At 43.0% G+C, this 24151-nt stretch overlaps 1 protein-coding gene across 1 annotated transcript in view; it reads left to right on the forward strand.

Annotated features, from left to right (window-relative positions):
• LOC117751678 (peroxidasin) overlaps positions 1-24151 on the forward strand; it is a 40069-nt gene continuing 15918 nt past the window's right edge. Inside the window, exons 1-10 of the mRNA XM_034563630.1 lie at positions 1-185; positions 10412-10483; positions 11629-11700; positions 14369-14440; positions 17323-17394; positions 19087-19158; positions 20036-20205; positions 21973-22090; positions 22673-22842; positions 23719-23991. Coding sequence (XP_034419521.1) covers positions 1-185; positions 10412-10483; positions 11629-11700; positions 14369-14440; positions 17323-17394; positions 19087-19158; positions 20036-20205; positions 21973-22090; positions 22673-22842; positions 23719-23991 — 1276 coding nt within the window. The remainder of the gene's footprint in view (positions 186-10411; positions 10484-11628; positions 11701-14368; positions 14441-17322; positions 17395-19086; positions 19159-20035; positions 20206-21972; positions 22091-22672; positions 22843-23718; positions 23992-24151) is intronic.

Raw genomic sequence — 24151 nt, forward strand, 5'->3', positions numbered from 1 at the left:
ATGGCGCTGCGAGCTGGCCAGCTCTTTTCTCCGTGTCTCCTCGCCGCAGCTTTGTTATTGCTCGCGAGCGGACCGCAGTTTGCGCTTTGTTGTCCGAGTCGCTGTTTATGCTTCCGAACCACCGTGAGATGTATGCATCTAAACCTGGAAACCGTGCCGGCAGTTTCTCCTCAGACTACCATTCTGTAAGTAGCTTCTTCCCCTTAAATGTAACGGGAACCGACCCACCGGGGCACAGGAGACGGGAATGCAATGAATGCTATCGCCTGTGTGTCCCCCCTCCACATATGAGGCATATGGTAAAGTTAGAACAGCTGATATTCATTGCATTGATTATTCAGTGTTGTAACAAACTTTTTTTTCAATGTTTAATCACCGGTTAAAGTTGCAATGGAAACAACGCCTTGTGGAAATCATGTGTCCTGTGGTAGTGCAGAGGTTATTACAATGTCCCGGAAGGCTTTCACAAAGTTATGACACCTGCCAGTGAGTTCAGCTGTTGGCTGGAGAGGTTAATGAACAGGGTTTTTAGGGTCACAGCTGGGGAATGTGGAGGGCCATGCGCTTCATCTATGAAAGAGCTTGTATGGAGAACTTCTGAGGTGTTAACATCTCCTTCATGGAGACATGCCTGCTAGACAATAAGAGAGAGTCCAATTCCAGTTGATCAGAACATCCGTCCCGTTCGGCAGTCCTCATTGGGCGTGTTGACAGGTTTTGGGGAAATGTGTACAGTCTTTATATCCAGGAAACGGCTTGACAAATAGGCTTGATTTTAAGAATGCATCCTTCCACCACATTGATAGAGACGCTATGCGTCTGCTTGCTCCTCTGTAGTCAGAAAAAGCTATTATTGTGCTTGGATGGGTTTTTTCCCCCGGTTTAACTCCATGTTTGACTTACCCCCTCTGAGATGAAAGGAAGGAAATACTTCTCAGTTGACAAGCACTTGTGAATGTGTTCCTGGTCGTCAGGAGCACCAAACTAAACAAGTTAATTTTTGTATGTAGCTGGCCACAGTTTCTCTGAACTGCAGTGACAGAACACAAAGCTCCAGATTGGTCCACTCTCTCAAATATGTGGCACCCTTTGTCTTTAATTGGCCTCTGCAATCTTGTTGTGCATTTCAGTCAATAATGCATTGACCTATAAATAGGTTCATTCAGCGTGCACAGTGGAACAAAGAGCAACTCAGACAGCCTGTACCACAGCAGCATGAATTAGCCTTGTCCTCTTGTCATCAGGGGTCAGCCCAGAGCCTTGAAGGGAGCCCATGGTGCAGCCCTGCCCAGATACCCCCAAAGGAAAGATGAAAGTCACCACAGCAATGAAAGGCTTGTTTAGGTCTTCTGTAGGAGGTGTCTAATTCTGGTAGAAGGCTGGTCGGAGCATAAAACCATGCTGAGGTTTCCCAGAAGCTTTAATGCTGGTGAGCTTTGAAGCAGCAGCCGCTTGTCCCCCCCCCCCCCCCCACCCCACCCCCCCTTTCTTGTTCGGCTGTCATGTCAGAACACGAATGTTCCTCAAGCTTTATCTCGTTCGGCTGTATAAAATGTTCAACCCAAAACTGGTCGTCTGCAGTGGGAAAGATCCGAGACGGCACCTTAGAGTTAGTTCCTTGGCTGCAGTTTGTGGTCTGGTCAAATTAAACCTCATAAGTTGTTAGTCTAAGTAGATTGAAAACATGTCCTAACAGGGACGATGTCTGCAGAGGAGTGCACAGTGTACAGCTTCTAACTGTAAGTGTAGTGGTCTTCCTTGGTTAACCTTTAAGCGATACTGTTGCAACTACGGTCCTTAGAGTTCAAGCTCTACCTCTAGATCCTGAGAATTTAGAAAGATTAAGTGGGGAGACATTTTATAGACTCCTGACCTGTAGCTTTGTGCTGTATCTTTTTAGGCACTGAATTACTCCTTCCACCTGGCAGCATGCCATCTAGGAATTTAAAATTAAACTATCATAAGAGTGTGAATTGATCCACCATGTAAGCCTTTAGCCCACAGGTAGTGTAATCTGATGGACAGGGAAAGCAGTTGTTCACCTCTGTTGCTGGGCAACAAAACATAGTTTAAACGTAAAAAAATATGTACTTCTATTTCTATTTAATACATTTTTCTTTAAAGGTATATTTTTAAGGCAGTATTCTCGCTGGCATGCTTTCAAGTGATTTCATTTGTCATTAAATGTTCTTCATTATGATAATTTACATCCTCGTGAGATCCAGATTGATTTAAGGCCCACGTCAGAATCAGAACTATTTATTACCAAATGTGTTGGACATACAAGAAATTTGTCTTGCTTATTATCTTTGTTGTGTCCTAAGTTTCACAAGCAAACATTTGGGTGACTCACTTTAGGTTTCAGTAGACTAGGATGCTTTATATATATATATGCATGTAGACAGTATCGTGTCTAGGATTAGATCATATCATTTGTTTTTGAGTGGGTTCAAACAAGGCGTCTTAGTGTCTTTTTCAACTTCTTGAAACTCAGAACATACATTTGGGTTTTCTCTGCAGCAGAGAATCCAAAGTCTTGGCTCACGAGTACTGCTGCATCTTCTGGTTTCTGTGCGGCCTAAATAGTTTTGCGGCTGTTTTCTCAAAGGACTTTCTGTTTGAGGCATGATGGTAAATTGCGTTTTCCTCTCTGTAATGACACTGCTGCATATCTTCCCAGGGCTTTTCTGGATTTGGAGAAATTATGACTTTTACAATCACACTCTCAAATATGAGCTGTTTTTTTACTCAAGAAAAAGGCTCAACATGTCAAGTCTTACATCTTTGCAGGGCTCGACACTAATTATTTTCACGGTCCCAAAGAGAATGTAATCTGTCCTACAATCAAAATGTTGTTTCTTGATTATCACCTATAGTTGTTATTTGTGGCGTTATAAAAACACATTAAACTATTAAGGAAATTAATTATTAAATCTAGTTTGCTAGCCGTATAAACAAAGTCCAAGGCACAATAAAAGATCCAGATGAAGGGAATTAACCACTGTTTCTTAGTGTTTTATATTAAGCACTTTGTTATCAGTTAGGGCTAAATCTTGTCTCTGACAGAAATTTTGTCAAATATAACAGTGATGTAAAAACTTTAAAGTACTTTTACCCCCAATCTGTACTCCGTTTGGATACTTTAATAAATGTATTTACTGTTAACTTGTCACATTAAACTGCAGTTTACCATCCCTGTCTGTTTAGCTTATTTAAGATTAGTTTTGTTTAGACACCTTGCTCAGTGGCTCAGTGATATTAATTAGTAACAGAATGAGAATACACACTTTGTTGGAGTCAGTGCTCAGTTCAGTTTGTCATTTGCTCAGTGATGGTTATACATACATACAAAAATATGTTTTGGCTCGGGGAAGATCTCTGTCTCGAACACATTTCCTTTCTCGGCTTCTGCATCTTTGTATGACTGTGCAATATCAGAGTTAGTTAGTGCCACAGATGACTTTCATCTCATAAGTGTGTAGCTCTGTGTTCCATGATTGGACGTCTTGGCTGTATGCTTCTAGTCTTGAAATATATTGTGATCCTTTTATGGTGCTTTAAGTGTTGCATTATGTGATGTAACAATTAAAAGTACTCTCAACATTGTGACCCCGGGGCGGTTCTATACCCATGCGTACAGTTCCTAAATCTGTAAATGCAATAGTTAACAGAGCGGCTCGTTCCGGTCTTTTGTTTTCAGTCCTGTAGCTGTGTGTTGAAGGTTGGTGAGTGAATTCAGTCGGGGTTGATTGTGTCCCGGTGTCACAGGTTGCGATGGCTCAGCATGGTTCTGCCTGGTAATGATAAGCAGACACATGTCCGTGGCCTCCTTTGAGCTCTGCATGGAGAACTACCTGGCCAGCCATTGTTCTCTGTCTAAATGTCTTCACCCCTCACCCGGCTCACGGCCCAAAACAGGGGCCTGGTCTGACTGAGTATCAGCGTTAGTGAGCCAGGGAGGGAAAGTGGAGTTCCATTGTGTGGAATTTGCTGCAGTCGGGCTTTGTGAGGCGCTCGGTCTCTGCAGCATTATGGAATGCAAAGGCAGAAATCCCCAAAGCTTCACTCACTTGCACAGGGAGATTGGGCCCAAGATAGTTGTTGACAGGACCTTCACTGGCCCCTTCTTTTGCCCATCCAATGCAGGACAGGAGAACACACAAAATATACCTTGAATAAACCTTTTAAACCTTATTTTACTAGCTATGTTGATTACATTTTAAAGCTTACTGCACTGCAGAAATGTGTATACAGCCATTTATGTCGGGCCAAGCTAGCTTCGAAACAAATGTACACAAAAAACAGACGCTGGGGCTAATTTAAGTACATTTTTTAATAGTTTGGTATGTTTTGTGTTCCGTGTACTGATGCTCTTTTATTGTCTTGCAGCGAACAAGACAATAAAAGAGCATCAGTATAAATTTTTAAGAAAAGTAGCATAGAAAACTGCTATATAAAGGTATACTTTTCTATTTTCATTTGCTAAAAGATAAAGTTCAGGAGTGATAATAACAAATATCTTGCACCTGAAATGTGGAATGTACTAATGCAGTCCAGTAGGGCTGCAACAACGAATCGATATTATTAAGATAGTTGGCAACGAATTGCATTATTGATTCGTTGTGTCGCGCGATTGTTACGCCACTCAATAAGACGCGGAGATGTTTGAGTATAAAAAAAAAGAAGAAAAAGTTGAGTTGGGAGCGGAGCAAAAAAAAAAGCCGGTAGAGCAAAGACCATCGGAGAGACCCGTAACGTTGTGCGAGAACTAACGGTTACTTCCCCGGTGGTGAACGGCTGTTTCCACGCCCCCCCCCCCCCCCCCACCCCTTCCTGCCCGCCTGCATGCTGCTGTTGCTCCGGCAGCGCTGGAAGCGGAAGCTATCGTGACGGAGTCGGTGAAACTCCCCGAGCTGTGTGAGCCTACGGGTGATGTTATGAACCCAAACACCAGGGCGTTAGATGTTCCGACGTTTATGGGATGTCCACAACAAGTATAAAGCAGAACTAGTGGTTATTTCGACCGTGGTGAACGGCGGAAATAACTGTTTTTACAGAGACAAGCCACGTCCCCTTTTCCTGCAGTTTATAGACAAGTGCGTCTTATTTATGTACAATTTCTTTTTTCTTTTAAGGTGCGGCCTATAGATAGGTGCGCTCTATAGTCCTGAATTTACGGTACCTGTTACCTGTGCATTTTCTGGCACAGTTCTGTTGAATAAAGGGTTGGAAATTAATGCTTTTTTGTTTTTTTATCCGATTCATCGATTAATCAAACAAATAATCGACAGATTAATCGATTATTAAAATAATTGTTAGTTGCAGCCCTACAGTCCAGTACATAGTCTACATTCAAAAAGTAAAGTAAGCCAAATAATTGACTGTTGTATCAATGTGGCACTGTACTTTTGGACAGAGTTGATGAAACAACCTAGAAGTACTGTTGATTGTCACTGTCTGAAAATAATGCCACATTTTGTGTTTTACTATCCTGTGGAGAGCAGAGGTACCAGCTGCTAAGTGACGTAAGTGCAAGCGACAAATAAGCAAGTGTCAAAAAAAGGCCCAGTCTGACCACTTTAAAATGCTTAAGAAAAGTCCTTAATGCATCTCCATGAATTGAGTGGCTACTTGCTCACCATTCCCAGCTAAAGAAAGGATATTTCTGAGCAGTGGTTAAGGAAAGGCTGTGTAGGATTGTGATGGGCTCTTGCTGTTCACCAGCACTCCCTTGAAAAAGAAGAAAATCCATCTCGTTTTTGCACAGGACGCGTTTGCAGAGAACCATCGCAGCCATGTTTGGAGATCCTGGTTCACTGTTCCTCCAACCAAGCGAGGAGCCGGCCATGTTCTTGTTTAGGAATGACTCATGCACGCCCGAGAGTCCTTGGCAAGCCCACTCGGGCATGTGTCACAAAGCCAAACGACTCCCCTGACTAGAGGGAGAGAGAATGAGAGGAGAGGTCCACACATGGATCTCAGATGCTGGTTGAGTTGGGCAGCAGCCAGGTTCAATCGGCCTGGCTCAGACAAGAATTTAGAGAAACCTCTTCTGAAATGTTTTCCTCACAGTCCACATTTGAACAGTTTGGCATCCTGTGATTTTAGTCGCTTCATTAATACACCAAACAGTTTAAACCTACCGTGGTAAATGCCGTGGTTGCAGATATGCACATCAGTGGCAGTACAAGACAAACATGGATCCAGGACAATAGTCAGCAGCTACAAACATTTGCCATATAAAAAGAAACACAGGATTTGTTGGAGGTTTTGGTCTTCATCCATGAATCCCAAACGTTGCACTCGTTGAATGCTGTGTTATTGTTGGCGCTGCCTGCTGTTTTTGATGCTGAGGTGAGTCATATTAGTCAACTTCACACCATCATGTGCAGGAATTTGAGGACACATAGTGTTGAAAGTAGGTCTTCCTTCTTTCCACTTCAATGTGTTCCACAGAAGAGCCGTCTGCTTTTGGGGCACTAGTTTCTGCAGGTTTTCCAGATAATTAACAGGTTGCAAATATGAAATCATGTAGAGCTGCCAATAATGAAATTGACAAGACATAAGTGATATCCTGTCCATTCCACACAGAGTTATTGCTCCTCCATTGTTGTCCAGAGCATTATTTAACAACCTTCGAGGCTTTACGATCCTGGTAGTGAATCATTTCAATGTGTGTGTGTCTCAAACCTCGGAGGTGCCTGGCTAAGCGAGCACATGGTTGTTATCAATGTCACTGACGGACATGATCATTTACTTCAATTAATTACTTATTGATTTGACAGCTGTCTGTTACTAGGGTTACCATTACCAGTTGATGGTGGCGTGAGGCAAACATCCCTGTAACGTTCAGCACGTGCTCCAGGGGCACTAGATGCAGGTCTACCACATGGATACTTTTTACTTTTCTCTCTGTGTGCTCTTTGTATTCAATGTATAATCTGCATTGAGCTCAAGTTCAGCTGACATGAATCCTTTGTTAATGTATCACGTTACATGAGGACTAACATATAAGGGATTGTAGAGAGTGTGTCACCCCCCAAAGACCACATCCACATCAATCTGATTAAATGTAAATGTAGTTGATCATACAGCAAAGGTATTAAACAGTATTGATTTTGATTTGGTCAGATGACATAATTCAACCATGAGATAATGATGAAAAGTCAGCCGGGCTGCCTCTCCCAGTCTTTCCCAGATGTCGGCTGTGATGCGGTTTGTTGTTTGCGAAGTGAAAAGACGACAAAAAACAAGAGACATTTTTCCCACGGCACAGAATGTGGACAGAGTGTGCTGGGTTGTTAAATGTGTAGCCCCCGTTAAGCAATAAGCACTGTAACCCTCCTGTCCCTACATCACCTCAGTGCCCTTACTGGACCGACACAGCGTGCCCCAGCATTGTCTAGTCTAAATAGGTCATTCTAAGGATCTTTTGAAAAAATGTAAGGCTTGAGTTTAGTTTATGCCAAAAAGCTGCAGTGCAAACAAAGGAATGTAATGATACAATTAGGCTTTCAGTCTCTTGTAAAGTACAAAACTCTCTCTAGGAATAAATCTTCATTACGTCTTAAAATAAAAGGCACCACGGCAAGTTGAATTATGGGCCCAAGTGTGTGTAAATGACAAATGACTTTGCTTTCAGAAAGAAATCAAATGTTGTTTTGCCCTCACTCTATTAATGGTATAACTGTCACATTCCCATGGCTCCGTCATTACTGAGCCACTTTCAGGCTTGTGGCAACATCCAGTGGCGTATCGTGGCTTGTGTCTGTCAGCCCCTCTGCTGGGTAGTTAGCCTTGTTGTTTTATAGTTCCCATCAAAACACATTAATGGGAGTTTATATAAGTCCCGAAATATCATAAAACATGCTCATTTTTTGTGGTCACTCAATGAATTTTGTTTATTAAATGTCCTCCAAACTTTTCTCTTGTCCCTTGACAATAAAGCATCACAAAGCAGCCTCAGATCACCTTGTTCCTCTGACAAAATATAGTCATTACTTCTTATTTATTCAAAACATAATTGGGAATCTTCGCTCTCATGCTTGCAACAGGAGCATTGGTATTAGTGTTACTGTTATGAATATATATCCTTTTTGCTGATCTTGTCGTCGATGTGTTTGAAGCGCATCGTTGTCTCTGGGGTCTGGTGGAGGGGCAGGGTCACGGTTATTAACAGATCCACAGACGATACAACCACTCAGACCAACACACGGCACAATTCAGAGTCACAAGCCACTTTTCAGTCTCACTCACTGCAAGCCTGAGAGCACTTGTGATGCCATCAGCCCCGATACTTCCAGGCCTGTCCTTACTGATGCTGTTAACACACCCTGCTGCTACAGACAAACACAGTCATCTCAACCAGTTAGAAAATAATAACCACCAACCAGGACACATGCTTCAGTTAACAAACTCACACCACAGAGAAGTCCAGACAAGGATCTCTTCAATGGGTTTGAATACATATGATGACGGCATAAAGGAGAGTACTGTTTGAGCCAGTTCAAGGTAACTAGTTCATTACCTTGAACTGGTTACCTCGGTCTAGTTCATTTAACTAGACCGACCCCAGCAGAGATCAGAAACAGTGCTTTCATGTATGCACTTGTGACGGGTGCAGCTTGAACTAGCACGTAGCACTGCTCCCCTGTTCCTCCTCCTCCTCCTCCTCCTCCTCCTCCTCCTCCTCCTCCTCCTCCCCACCTTATCTCTCTTAGCTGGAGGCAGACAAGCAGGACAGCCCTGCCTCAGCATGTCGGAGAGTGCAGAGGTGAGAGAGATGTTTGTTCCGACGGGTGCTGTACCTGTTCACCCGGCAGTGATCCCTGAGCTCTCCATGGAAAACCCTCAACCCTCTCTCCACTGAACATGTTCTTTGACAGTCCATTTTGTCAGTGCCTCCGATGCGTTAAACCCGTTGATCTCAACTTGACATTAAAAACGTCTGTGGAGTTTCTCACACACGTACTGAAGGTGGTGCCAGAAACAACAATATAATGATCGCTGAAGGACGTTCCACGCAAATGATTGTACTCGCTCACAGTCGATATGGAAGGAAGTCAGCATGTGCAAAAGTGGGACTCCCTCTGATTGCATCCATATGTGAAGGCTTTTACAGACCCAAGGAGCTCTACACATTTCACCAGCAATGAAATCGGTTGATAGCAGATCATTTGGCAGCCATTTTCACAGTAATCAGAGTAATCAAAAACTCAGGAATGTATAGCTTTATCGTGCATTCCTTGTCCATTGTGCATTAAGGGAAATATATTAGATTAATGCTGAGCAACTGAATATACCAGCTTTGAACACAATTAATAGACATGCAGCATTCAAACGCTGATTCAGAATTTCAATGTCAACATTATTAATGAAGTTTTGAACTACTGGCTACAGCCCTAAAGCTTGGGAATGATTTCATAGCAAGGCAGGTTGTGTCTGACATCATTCAACAGACAAAAAGGTAAAGCCCGTTTTATTTTCCTTCAATCTGAAAAAACATCCTACATCCTCCGGGCGTCTTGAGCATTTTGCATAATTATTGGAGTACATTATGTCTGTGTGACCCAGTCTTAGAGTATTTGCTTTGTAAGGTCATTGGGCAACAAGAATGCTGGGAGACAGTTGAAGCTGTTTCTGGGGGAGTTGGGCTGTGCTGGTTCTCCCGTTCCTCAGTGCTGTGATACATCTGCTGTGTGCTTCCAGGAGAACGCTCCCTTCATCTCTCAGGCTGGGAGTGTTTTCAATAGACTATTTTCCCCAAGGATGCCATGCTGGGTCAATACTGCAACAGTCTACCGTGGTAGTTACATTGGTAGAAAGTGTGAATGCTTTTAGGAATAGTGTGTGTGTGTGTGTGTGGGGGGGGGGGGGGGGGGGGGGGGGGGATGTAAACTCAATGCCTGGTTCCACTTACATAACTCATCTTGTGAAAATACATTTATCAAATGGTTTAGCTTGAAATCAGATGGCTTACATCCTGAGTTCCACAAACATAACATCAGTGTTCAGATGAGATACATAACGTTTCATTGTGTAAAGGCACACGGCTTAAGGAATGACTTCACCTCCACGGGGCTGTTTGCGTTGTTTGGGGCTCTAGCGGGCACCTTCATGGCACGCTGAGTCATTCTTTGTAAGAACAAGTGTGATTAGTGCCATGTCCAAGCATATTGTTGTCATTACACAGCCTCTTTAAATGAAAAAGTTAAAAAAAGAAAGATACTGAGACCTGCTGACTGCTGCCTCTAGTTCTGTGATTCTCTTTGGGATAAATGTGATAACGTGTCCAATTATCTTCATGAAGCTCTGCTGTGGACTCCAGTTCATGCTGAGGGCTATTGCCTTCAAAGTCTACAACATGCCTAATACTTTCCTTTATATCAATATATTTTCTTCTGTTCTACAGAGACCTGAGGTTCAATAAAATCAAGGATTTACAACCAGCCTCCTTCAGACGATTAAAGAACCTCAACACACTGTAAGTCTTTGTTTCTTTTCTTATGACATTGTTTCCATTTATTTTTTAAAGTAATAACATCCTATTGATATGAACATGCAATGAAATCAAGAAGGCTACTATTGAAATTGATTTCCTTAAACCGGCACTCGATTGTCCCTTCCCTGTTAGTATTACACTCACACGCACACACACACACACACACACACACACACGCTTTGGTTTCACACATGTAGGTCAGCTCGTAATCTATAAGGAATTTATTTTTCCACTTCAACCCACGGAGCTATTTATCATATGTCCAGCCTGCTTGACGGCGCATTGCTAAGCTATTAAAGCAGAAATGTTCTGGGTTTTAGTGTTTTTCATGGGCAACATATTAGTTAAGGCAACCTTGTGAGCATGCTTGAACTTATATAGCCATATCATCATTTATAGACTAAAGCTGGCTGCTGGAATAAACCAAGCACACCTCACTTTATTTAAATATTTGCAAACATTATTGAGATGCTTTCTCATCCATGTCTTCTGTGGTTGCTGCCGAGTAAAGTAGAAATATGCACCAGAAATGCACTTTCATAGCATAAAGCTAAAGATGTGTAGATCCCGTTCTATATCCATAGTTTATAAACAAGAGCATGGACTGAGTGGTTTATTAGTTTCTAGGTGAAGAAAAGTCCCTTAAGGCAAGAGAAAAGCCTGTTGAGGGCTTTGTATCCTAAACAGCTCTTCGTTGTTTCTGGCTGCACTTCCACAGACTGAACAATAACACTTTGAACTACAGCAACAAGTCCAATATTACTGCCATACAGACTTAGAAATATGTCTACAATGTCCGCCTGTCTTCTCTCAGGTTAGTGTAGATTTAAAGCTTGTAGTTCTTTGTTGTTCGAAGAAGAAATACATCTAATAATATGCTTTTCCTGTTAGCTTTCATGCAGCATGACACAAAAAGAGGGAACAAGTGATTATTATCCATTAGGAATTATCATAGCACTCAAACTGCAGAACAAAGCTGACAAGATGAACCTTGTCAGCTTTCCTCCATATGTTTTACTGTGCCAACGACTGGGAATTAGGTTACACTGGGGTCAGAACAATGATGTCAGAACAAGCTTACTGTCCATCTTAACCACAAAATAACCCCCGTTTTCTCTCCTTCACAGCCTCCTCAACAACAATCATATACGAAGGGTCCCCAGGGGAGCATTTGAAGACCTGGAAAACCTCAAATATCTGTAAGTTTCCCTCATATCAGTTTAGTGCAACCGATGAAGCAGCATGATGAAACACGTCTTTCAAAAGAAAAACAATGTGGAAGACAGCTGATGCTGCCAGACTGCTCAGTCAGGGAAGAGGTGTCAGTGCAGGGTCCAGAAAATGCATGAATGAAAAGTCTCCCTTTGTCTGTTCCTCTGTACTTATGTGTCTGGAAGTCTCGACCTGGAGGCCGAGTGGAGAACAGATTGTTGAGGCGTGTGTAGCCTCAAGGTTTCTGTGGGATTGCTAGTTTGCTCCCTTTGTTCGTCACTTTCATTATCACCCCACCAGCCTCAGTGGTGCTGTGAGCACAGTCTGTGCTCTGTTAGATATGAGGACCTACATAGAGTAGAGAAGGCTATATTTGATTATTTTAGGTGATTTTGTTTGTGTTTGGTGAGATGCAGTGTACATTTTGGAGGAGGACGTTATGTTCTATATGGTCTCTGATTCGGCAAAGCTAGGAGTCGCCAAGGCTGATAAAGTAACAAATATTAATATATATGTTGGCAGGAACTACTGATAAAGGCCTGGGAAATAGGTATTGTTACATCACTGCCCTGCTAACTTGATCATATAACAGCTCAAAGAGTGTGAGTAGGTGTGGGATGTGGGCTTTCCTTTTGTTTCTCTCTTCAGCTCACTGACACACAAACATACACATTCCTAACACATATCATCTCTCTCTGTGCTCTAATAAAGTCATGTGGCTATTTAGTAGCTCTTTAAATTACAGTGCCCCTCTCACCTAAAAGCAGAGTTGATCTAAAGCCCCCCCCCCCATTCTCCCTTCCCACTGAGTCAGTGGTCTATAGCTGGGGGCTAGATTGTATCTCCCACCTCACCTCCTCACTTCCTTTGGACCCCAGTAAAGTCCATTCCCTGTCATCTTTCACATCCTCTCTCCCACGACCGCCTCCATAAACAAGTCAAACAGAGGTCAACGCTCCTCTTTGTGTTTATTTGATCTTTCTCTAATTACTCAGTTGCATTACGTCCATCTGCCATTGTACATTAGTGTGTTATTGTAGGAACACATATGCTGTTCTCTACTTGCATCAGAGTACATTGATGTAATCTTTCTTTTGTTCATACCGTATCTTACATTGGTTTGTACGTATAGCTTTAGTTTTTGCCAATGTTAATGGAGATCAGAGGCTTTAACCAAAAACTTCTTTTTTTTTTACAGTGTGGTTTCAGCTATGCAAGTTTTCTCGTTAAAGTCGGGATGTTAAAGTGCATACTGTGTTCTTTTTTAAGGGACACCACTAAAGGATATCTGGTCATTAAAGTCAGGGCCCCCTTGAGATTTAAGCCCACAACTTCCAAATCCAGTTACCCCCTCTCACACACACACACACACACACACACGCACACACGCACACACACACACACACACACACGCACAAACAAAGGCTGCAGTCGGCTGTGTTTCCCATTCATTCACAGGCTCCTGCAGAGGGAAGCCAAAGGTTCAAGTCAGTAACTGTTTAGATGGTATCACAACAACACGTCTGGTTCCTCCACTGTCACCAACGTAGACTCATCACACTCTCTTAGCATGTATGAAGGCAGGTTCCTTTCTCTATGAAGGTCACTTCCTTTAATAGCGGCTTTTAGCTCAATTGGTTTTGACCAGTTATCATTTTTCATACGATAAAGTTGTTTATTTTGGTATAAACCTTTCATCGGCCATGGTAAGGAACCTGATAGCATTTACACAGAGAGGTTATTACACTGAGGGGCCTGCAGTGATGTAGACAGGATGTTTAGGGTTCCATACATTGCATCACGTGTGCTGTGAGGAGATCCGTATCTCTCGACATGTCTCATCATGAGTGGATTGGTGGAGAGTGAAATGGAGAGAGAGCAGAAGAAAGGAGGAACGGCTTGAAGTCGCTGCTTTTCTAGTGTCACATTTCTCTAACATGCACGACGGAGGGAACACATGCACACGTACAGGTGATCAGACACAGGCTGCAGGTTACTTCAAGTCCCTGACGTGAAGAACACATAGGGCACAAGGAATCTGTGATGCCGTTGTTTGTCCATTGAATACTGACTTTTATTCTACCCACATGTATATATTTCCAGAGATGTGCAAATATCCAGTCTTTGATTTTGTAATGTAAATGTTTGTCTATTAGGAGTCATTAACTGAATGTAATCCATTCCATGAACGATATGTAGAGTCATTTCATTTTCTAGTAAATGTCTTAATAAGTGTTGAATAGCTTTATTTGCCTATAATGATTTGAATAATAATTGTAGCAAATCAATGATCTCTAAAATATTCCTTGTTTAATTTAGTCAAGCACATCTGTGTGAAAAACGCTGTACTTGTAATGTAAAGCTGTTCCAAAGATTTACATAGCTACACCTACCGATGTCAATGAAGCCGGGTAGTGTATCATTCTGCAGTCAAGACACTCAACAAGGATTTTAATTCATTTCTTTTTAAAACAGCATCTATACAAGCGTTATTTGATCAGGCTCTCGCTGCTTTCTCTCATAACTACCAGGCAGGAGTCAGATGATCCTGTGTGGGTGTGTGTGTGTGTGGGTGTGTGTGTGTGTGCGTGTGTGTGTGTGTGTGTGTGTGTGTGTGTGTGTGTTACTAATGTTACTGATTATCTCTCCTTTCAGCTATTTGTACAAGAATGAAATCCAATCAATTGACAGACAAGCATTTAAGGGGCTTGTCTCTCTTGAGCAACTGTAAGTGACCAACTTCCTCGTCCACCTTTTCCTTCTGCTTGACCAGCTGCTCCTCCTCCTGCCTCCTTTCTCTTCTCCGCTATAAACAGTCCATGAAGCCTGGTAAGGTCTACATGGTCTCATGTGATTTATAGACCCTTTTACAGTTTGTAAACAATGATGACGTGCAAAAAAGTGTCCCTAAATACATTTACTTTGTGATATTAGTGAGTCGGGAGAAAAAACATATTTAGTGGCTAGATATAAATATATATATTTCGTAGAGAAATCTATGGCCTAACGTTACACCAGAGATGAATTACCAGCGCACAAGTCACTAGACAATGTCGGGGTCCCTTTTTAGACCGACTCACCTGTGGTCATTATCTACAGTCCCTTTATGCGGACGCATTCGGTTACAAGTCACCAGTAAGCGCAGTCGGTTGTGAAGCTGAAACACCTGTTGCTCTGAAACGGACGGGAGTTTGTAGGAATTCTTCTCGAACTTCCAACTGTTGGAATATCAAGTCTGACAACCAAACATGCGAGGACCGGACACAACAGTTTTCATCCTGCGTTAAAGCTAACGCCTGGGTGAATGGAGCAGAGCGCCACCTCTGTTTCCAACATGCGCACACATAGTTTTAATGACGTCCGCTATAAAAGGGTCTATAAATTAAGTAATTTATAGACTGGTTCAACTGAATGGGTCCATGTTTACTTTCTGTCATTCACATACACTGCAACGGTAAATCAACTGGTACACACTCTGAATGTTTATGTTTACAACTGAGAAATCTTTTTTGTATATCTTTATTTAAAAGGGACCATGTACAGTTAAAACATAAATGTCACCATTTGATGCACTGAACCAGATTGTAGCTACAGCTAATTTCCATCTGTAGTCCCTTGACAGACCATAACAAACATAAAACCATAGCAATTGTTCTGTTTTAATGGAATAACGTTCCAAATGGGCCCCAGTGTATATGTCCTGTTGCAGTGTATGTGAATAACATCAGTTGACAGGAAGTAACCATTGACTCAAGCTGCTGCCGAGCTATGCAGTTCCGTTGAAGTGGTCTTTAGTGGCAGGCGTGTCCCAGATGTTGACATCATATGTTTTGGTCTGTATGACATGACTGTGTAGGCCTTACACAGGAGTCATGAGAGCTCTGTTAGTTACTTGTCACTGCAGTGACACCCCCACGTGCGCCCCTCTATCCACCTTTCCACCGCCACCATGCATGCCGTGTATGCACCCACCCCTGTATGCCACGCTGACCCTCTTTGATCCCTTTGCATGAGTCGCATGTGTTGTGGTCAGGACAACAGACGTTTGCCACCCAATGCAAAGCTCAAAGCATGTTATCTAGCCGTGTGCTGCTGGTAGTGCGAGCAGTGTTGTGCTGGAGTCAGAGCTTCTGCTTAAGAGCAAAGCTTGACTCACATTGCGTTACTCCTGCTGCTGCAGAAACTCTTCTTCTGCTCCAGTTGGCTGTAACCTGCTCCAAGGGTTTATCATGTATGTTAAGTCTGTGTGATCAAATTAAGCTGCATCCTGTAAGTCTTGATCCTCAGAAACTTTGCTGCTGCTTAAATAAAAGAAAGAAGAAAAATACAAAAGTTGTATTGTTATACACGTGCATGTTTGACATGAAAGAAAACTGTTGATTGATGTTATTAATACAAATTGTGTTTACAGAGTTGTAATAGAACTCTAGGGTGCCGATAAGCCAGTGTGTCATTATCACAACCAAAATGGCTGATGTGCACATTTCCTTTAGAAATGCTCTAACTCACTGTTAGTAGACAGTATATTACTCTTCTACTCTTTGAGGAAAGCTTTTCACAGGCTGCAGATCCCCACAAGTAAAGCCCAAAACGTCTGGCTCGCCTCCTGGCGGCTGGCTGTTTAGGAAGAGCTTGATTTCATATGCAGCAAAGTTTCCTATAAGCGGAGCTCACGTTCTAAACATCAATGACGCGGTCCATCGTGTCCATTTAGTTGTGTGGAGCTTCTATCAATTGTGCAGCCCGCCTTCGTGTCCTCTTATTAATGATTAAACCACAGCTGATTGATTCAATGTCATCACTATCTAAAATTGTAACACAATTAGCATTGAAAGTGTAATGAAATAACTGCCGTGGGATGCTGATTGACCCTAGATGGAGGTGAAGGGCCCAAAGCCATTGTACTGCTGTCTTCAGTAAACCTCTCTGTCTGTCGCTTGGCTGTACTGTGTTGTGGCTCTTCTCGAACAATCAACATCCAAAGACGTTGGATGTCCAGTACAGCTTGTAAAAGTATCAACAGTCGAGTTGTTCTTCCAGACAAAACTCAAATGGATTTGTATGTGTGGACAGTAGAAGACATCTAGAGGAATATTGTGTTTTAGGTCACACTCTGTGCAGCTTGAAGTCTTTCTGCAGCTGCTTTGACTGTTGCTTTCTAAACAAGCAGATACCCAACTGAACCTGAACCTGCCGTTACCATTCAGCCATCAGTTGGATTTCATGTCTCTAACCTTTTATTTTGTTGCCTACTGTTTGGTTTATGTTTTCTCAGTTCAAAGGCTTTATGTTTTCATTCTATGTGGTCAATACTCAAACTGTAGCCATTGATTTTCAGACTCTGTATATTAACTGTCCAAGATGAATACCTGATGTAGAAATTCCTCCCGTCTGGCTGCATTCAGCCAGAGCTAGATATCAGCTTATCTGAGGCGGTTATTTTCAGTGTTATGAAGTGGCCAGGTGAACAGGGATGACTGGAGGACATGTCGGTGTTCTCGTTTACCTCCACCTCTTAGGGCCTACTAGGACAATGCACTTCTATTTAGTCAGACAGGGAGCCCTAATCCAGTTTTACTGTGCTTTGTCTACACTTTGTTCTTCTCCAGGTACCTGCACTTCAACAACATTGAGTCTTTGGAACCAGAATCATTCACTCACCTACCAAAGCTGGAACGACTGTAAGTTCATCCTGTCTGACCATTCGCTCAAGATACCTACAAAATGTACTCTACTCAAAATAAAATGCTTCAAAAAGGAGGAAAAAGCGGATTCCGACTTAAATGCGGACATAAATCAATGGTTTAACAGATCCAACGGCACTGCTGGATTCACCAGGGCACTTGATAGGAGCCAGAAAGCAATAACTGACATGATGTACTTGGTATGGAATTAAAAGGGTCAATTCAGGCTGGTCCAGACTTTGCTGAGCATGACATTGGAATGACCTGCTGTGGTAAAATGTCTCCTAACAAGCCTCTGAGGCTCCCTATATAGTAAGAGATTAGTTTGTCGTTGCTTCAGAAAATAATACAGTAATGATAGCAGATTCTGGCAGTTGATCCCCGACTTATACTTAGTTCCCATGAAGCTAATTTAGTTCTGCGAGTAGTTTATTTGTTGGGCAGATAGCTGGCTTTGCTTATTATACTGCTTCCAAAGATACTCACATTGGGACAATCGGTGAGAGAACAAGAAACCGGTGGAACTGAATGAGATCACAACTCTCAAACCGGGTCCTGAATTGGACTGAGGTCTGAGAACACATCTTGGCCTCATTAAACAAAGAGCTGAACTCATTGACAACCACCGATAGGAATGTCACACCGCACATGGTGTCAATCACGGGTCACTGATTATATACTGCAGTATTATTTATCAGTTAAATACAGATCACGGATGGCCAGTGGTCCGCTAGACCACAAATAATGTCCTATATGTAGCCTGTTAGCTGCCTCCGAACGCTCTGGATAGGAACTTTCTTGACAACACGCAGATGTACTCTCGCCTGTGCTCCTAAAACTCTCCACGGGTTGAATAAAGTCCTTAAATTCCTGTTTCATTGTTCCTGTTTATGGGCCATTGGCTGCCCAGTGTATCCATACTTCCCAGCCACTGGAGAGTACGAGAACAAGGAGGGACACCTGCCAGTCATGGCAGAAAGGGGAGGGAAGGGATTCCCAGATGCAAGTTCTGAGTGGCTTGTTGAGGATATCTCCATGGTCACAGTCAAAGTGTCCAGAGCATATCTGTAGATTGATTCCTACAGGTTGGGTTAGAAGATGAAGAGCTTCATCAAAGATTCTCTTGGTTTAGTTATTTAAAGTCACTATGCGTAGGAGTTAGTGGCATCTAGTGGTGAGGTTGCCGCTTGTAACCAACCCAATACTCGTCTGCTTACCGAGAACTATGGTGGTCTTCAGGTGACGTAACACACAAAAGGCTCTTATTGGAGCCCGTTGTGGGCTACTGTAGAAACATGGCAGTTCAAACATGGAGGTCTCCTTGAAGAGGACACGCTCCCTTTGTACATATGAAGGACCCAAACAATTCAGGTGATTATACAGTAATAGAACATATTCATGAATATTGTATTACATTTCTGTTACCTTTAAGGTTGAATAGTTTTGAGTCAGAGCCTTACATAAACAGTCAAATGTTTTGTTCTGGAAAAATCCTGTTTTCTTTCCCATTTGGAAAATGGCATATGATAGTAGCAAAAGGTACATCCTCAATATGTGTTCGACTATTATTAGTTTGGTCAATTATTTTCAAAATGTGTGAATGGAGTCTTTGGGTGCTCTTTCAGGCCAGCTATATAGCTAGTAAGAGCACTGATGGATCATCTTACAGTTCTTCTCTCTCTCACTCAGGTTTTTGCACAACAACAGAATCTCCCAGCTCGTCCCGGGAACCTTCTCTCATCTTCAGGCCATGAAGCGACTGTAAGTGGAAATCTCCCCAACAACCCCTGAAACAGCTGTGTTAGAATGCATCTCGTATCATATCCTGTATCTCACTCCCATCACACCCAGTGTCAACGGGGTCATGTTGTCAGTTGCCATGTAACCACACTACACGGTTCTCACGCTTCCTCGGCTGCGAGCTGGTTTCTATCTCAAGGCCCACAGCGCAGTCCTTCCCACCGTTTGACTATTTTTTGTTAGTCAGCTGCAGTGGAGATTGCGGTGTGGGATGAGAAAAGCAAAGCAAAGAGAATGAGAGAATTCGGGTTCTTACAACATGAAGCGAACAATCTTGAACACAGCTTCAAACCCCGAAGAACAATCACCTCATCCCATTGTTTTCCACCCTCTTGTCTGACCTTTCCAGAATGTGTTAGATTGCAGGCCAGTGCTTAAAAAGACTAAGAAGAACTGCAGTATATATGTGTATATATATATATATATATATATATATATATATATATATATATATATATATATATTTATCCTTTCAGGGTCAAAGTGATACATGTGGATAGAAATCTAATTTGTTTACAACACACTTGAATAAGGGTGCCATTGTGGTAGAACTGAAAGCTGGATCAATTACCAGGGAAGGAGGCCAAGCAGAGAGATAGTTTCCCACAGCAGCAGCAGAGAGTCTTCCAATATGGCCCTGCTAAGCCCCATGTTTGGACTGAGCCGGGCCTGGCTATGCCAGACCAGTTTGAGTTCATTAACTGCCAGAGAGGGTTTACATAACACCACTACATGCACAACTCCACAGCTACAAGTCATATATATGCTTAATTGATGGACTACATGCCCATTTCTCCCCTGCTATGTGTGTGTGTGTATCTGTGCATGTTGTGTTCAGGCGACTGGATTCCAATGCGTTGAACTGTGACTGTGAGCTGCTGTGGCTGGCTGACCTGCTGAAGCAGTATGCTGAGTCAGGCAATGCTCAGGCTGCTGCCACCTGCGACTACCCCAGCCGCCTACAGGGCCGATCTGTGGCAACGCTCACTGCAGAGGAGCTCAACTGTGGTATATCATTTTAAACACGTTTTCAGCTCTTCCATTAATAGCATCAACTAGGCACCGTGTAATGTAATGTAATGTAAAGACAGCCCTCTGACTGGGTTATTAAAAGCCTCCTTTTTGAAACCTTGTTTATTTTTACACTTTTGAAACTAATAGAAACACACATCTGGGCAAGCATAGGTAAAGCCACACTGCACATGTGGCTTCCATGTTTCTATTCCTATACACAGTCTCCTAAATTGAACCACAACTCAATCCACATACAAAACCTACAGCCCTCCTGCCAGCAAGTAGCAGGTATGCATAGTCACCCTGTCTCACAGACACAGGTGTATCCTCTCTTTGTGTCTGAGATCTGCATGCACCCAGCTGTTTCTCTCTTCATACACCACCAGATGTGTCTCTAGTCTGGGTAAAAGACAGTCAGGACCCCCTTTGGCCTCTGGTGGAATGATGTGATAGGGCGTCCACAGGCTTGTCATGTCATTCTTTTTTAGTCAGTTTTATCATCTATACAGGGTGTAGTTAGAGATTTTTAAATTAGATAATGCTGCCTCACTGACTCAGATATTACTAAACACTCCCACAATACTATTTCCCAATCTGCAGAGGGGAATGAAACCTCTAAACCCTATCCTCAAATTAGAGGAGAAGTCAAGCATCAGCCTATACAGACAACTGAGACAACCTTTGTCTGAGTTTAAAGACCTGCATAGTTTGTCTGTTTCTAATTATAGTTTTCAAACTTTTTATTGGGAAAGTTGAATGTTTAATATGTACCTCCCTGTGAGCTCATCAAATGATAACATATCTCAACTCTCAATGATTTGTGAGATTTCTGTAATTTTGTGCTGGCAGAAGATGCCCTGCAGCTTTGAAGGCTGTAGTGTGCCATGTTGGGTGGGATGCTTCGGCTGAAAAACAAAGAACATGACAAAAACAACAACCCACAGGATAACATTTACTATTAATAGGATGAATACAATATGTTTTAAGATAGACTTTGGCTGAAGTATGCTTCAGCACAGGTTTAAATGCACTGATGCTTCTTAACTGCAAGTAGAAAAGAAAGTCTACATTTTACTGTAAATCTGTCTGGCACATTTTCATTGGTGTCGATAACAAGCGGCTATCCAACCGTCTTAGCTCTGTGTTTCCTCCGGCTCCCACAGAATGCTTTACTCTGGGCCAGGGAGGCGGGCCAGTTGGCAGCTGACTGTAACCCAACCACATTTAATTCTCAGCAGCTAATTTGATGGCGCCAACTCGCCCATTCTCGCTCCATGTTACCCCCTCCACTTCATCGGTTCGCAGAGCAAGACTGATGAAGTTCCCCCTGTGAACGAGATGGAGCAATGCACGGCGGGTGGAACAGCTGTCAAAACAGCCGCCGTTCTTGAGATGAAGTGACCCCCCCCCCCCCCCCCCCCCCCCCCCCCCCGGGTTACCGCAAACCAGATTTAAACAGCAATTACAATTCCCAGTGTTAATGTGGAGTATTTAGCAGGTAGACCGTTCTACAGCTCAGGCTACGGAACTGACGGTGTCAGTAATCTTTGGATGTGGCGGCTCAGGAAATGTAGCCAGAGGATCGTCTCCTATTTGTCTAAACTGCTTCTGAAGATCTGCCTAGACAGATTCACTAGAGGCTTGCTTCAACAGACAGACTGGTTGGCTCACCATCAATACAGGCACATACAAAAGAATGGATATGGATTTTAACCAGCCTACAATTGCCTTCCCATCGTTCTATCTGTCCTTTTCCTCCAGAGGTACCTCGGATCACCTCAGAGCCTCAGGATGTCGATGTGACATCGGGGAACACTGTCTACTTCACCTGTCGGGCTGAAGGCAACCCGAAACCCCAGATCATCTGGCTCAGGAACAAGTAAGACACTTAATGTTATCACCTCGTTACCAAGTAACCAGAGACTCCCTTCTCTGGCTGTTTGGAAGCTTTTGGGGTTTTCTCGTGAAAGCAATATCTCAGGAATGCCTTGAGGATGACCTGACTAGAATTCTGTGGTCAACAGGTCACTGTGACCTCAGCAAACACATTTTTGGTCATAAACTGATAATTGATATGCTAATTAAGACAATTTCACCAAATGTCAAATAGGATACAATAGTGAAGTGTTGACATTTTGGACAGACATATATATATATATAGTTAGATATAAACTGATACTTGACTGGTTGGTGGAGGCATACAACCAGGAGGCGCTAATTCAAGTAGGAATGAGAATCAGTTTTATTGTCTTCGTTCAGCCAGTTTCTTGAAAGATTAATTTGATGTGTTTAAGTCCCATAAATTGTTGACATTTGAAATAAATTAAACAAAAGTTGCCAAGTTTTGACATTTGTCAATAATGATTTAGTGTAAAGTCGATAGTGTGAACAGAATGTATACAGATACTGAGCTCTGTTTAATCGGTTGTGATGTGTATCTCCGTGCGCTCCTTCCTGACAGCAACGCTCTGAACATGCGCGATGACAGCCGTCTAAACCTGCTGGAGGACGGGACGCTGATGATTCAGGACACCAGGGAGACAGACCAGGGAGTCTACCAGTGTATGGCCAAAAACGTGGCCGGCGAGGTTAAGACTTCACAGGTCACGCTGCGATACTTTGGAGCCCCCTGTAAGTGTCATCACAGGCGACTTATCACCGGCTAAAACTGCATCGTGCAACATGTCGTGCATAAATCTGTTATGTCAATGTCCAGGTTGATTAACTTACATCACTTTCACTGCACAATGTGTCCAATCCAACTTAAATCTACTGCATTTGTTAACTTTTGATGAGGCTTCCTCGATGAGTTCTGCTGGTCAGACTTAACGAACATGATATGATCTGTTTCTGTTATCGGAATAGAGCAAGGTGTCTGCAATGTGAGGAGCATCTAGGCTCCCCTCAATTCAGCAGGCCAAATAACTAGGAAGTCTCACTGAGCCGTGAGCAAATCCCGCTGGCTTTCATGTCAAATCTATCTCCCACATACTTACACACACACACACACACAAGTTAATTCTGCCCTCTGTATTTCACACATCAATCAGTCACAGTGTCAATAGCTGCCTGCTGGGTGAGATTAGCGCGGCTGCCTGTTGTTGACCTGAGGATCATCGCCGGGGTGACCGATCGCCCTGGCAACGACCCCTTGTTAAGGAACAGTTTCTGAGAGCAGATGGTGTTTTTTCCTGTCTCGTGTGATTATAAACGCTTGGCCTCTAGCTGTGTACATATTTCCTCTGACTCCACTGTAATCACTGGCCAAACATGGACAGGACTCCACCATTATTTGTGATACATGTAGGAGGTCGCTTTAGAAGAAATAGAGGATCTGTGTGTGTGAACTGACCCTGCAGATGCACAACAGCTTGTTCAGCAGTTTTCTTTTGAACGTGTTGGTCATCAATAGCTTCCTAATACCCTGAAGGGAATCAAACCAGAAACCCAGATGAATTAATGTAACCCCATTCCCACGTTCATCCCCCCCTCATGCTTCTTCTCCAGTACGGCCAAGTTTTGTGATCCAGCCCCAGAACACCGAGGTGCTGGTGGGAGAGAGTGTGACCCTGGAGTGTAGCGCCACGGGCCAGCCGCAGCCCCGGGTCTCCTGGACCAAGGGCGATCGCACGCCCCTGCCCAACGACGCCCGTGTCAACATCACCCCCTCTGGAGGGCTTTACATCCAGAACGTGGACCAGGCAGATGGGGGACAGTACACCTGTTTTGCATCGAATAATGTTGATACTATACACGCTACGGCGTATATCATCGTACAAGGTAGGAATCAGAATTCACTGTTCACTGTTAGGTGAATAGGATTGGGCATTTTTAAACTTGTATCTTGTGTTTTCTGCAAACTGCAACTAGGGACTCATTAGAAGCAGTTAAAAAAAGAAATGTCTTTAATCATATAACCAAGTGATTTCACTGATGGAAA

This window comes from Cyclopterus lumpus, chromosome 22, assembly GCF_009769545.1.
Source record: "Cyclopterus lumpus isolate fCycLum1 chromosome 22, fCycLum1.pri, whole genome shotgun sequence".
In the NCBI taxonomy this organism is placed as follows: Eukaryota; Metazoa; Chordata; class Actinopteri; order Perciformes; family Cyclopteridae; genus Cyclopterus; species Cyclopterus lumpus.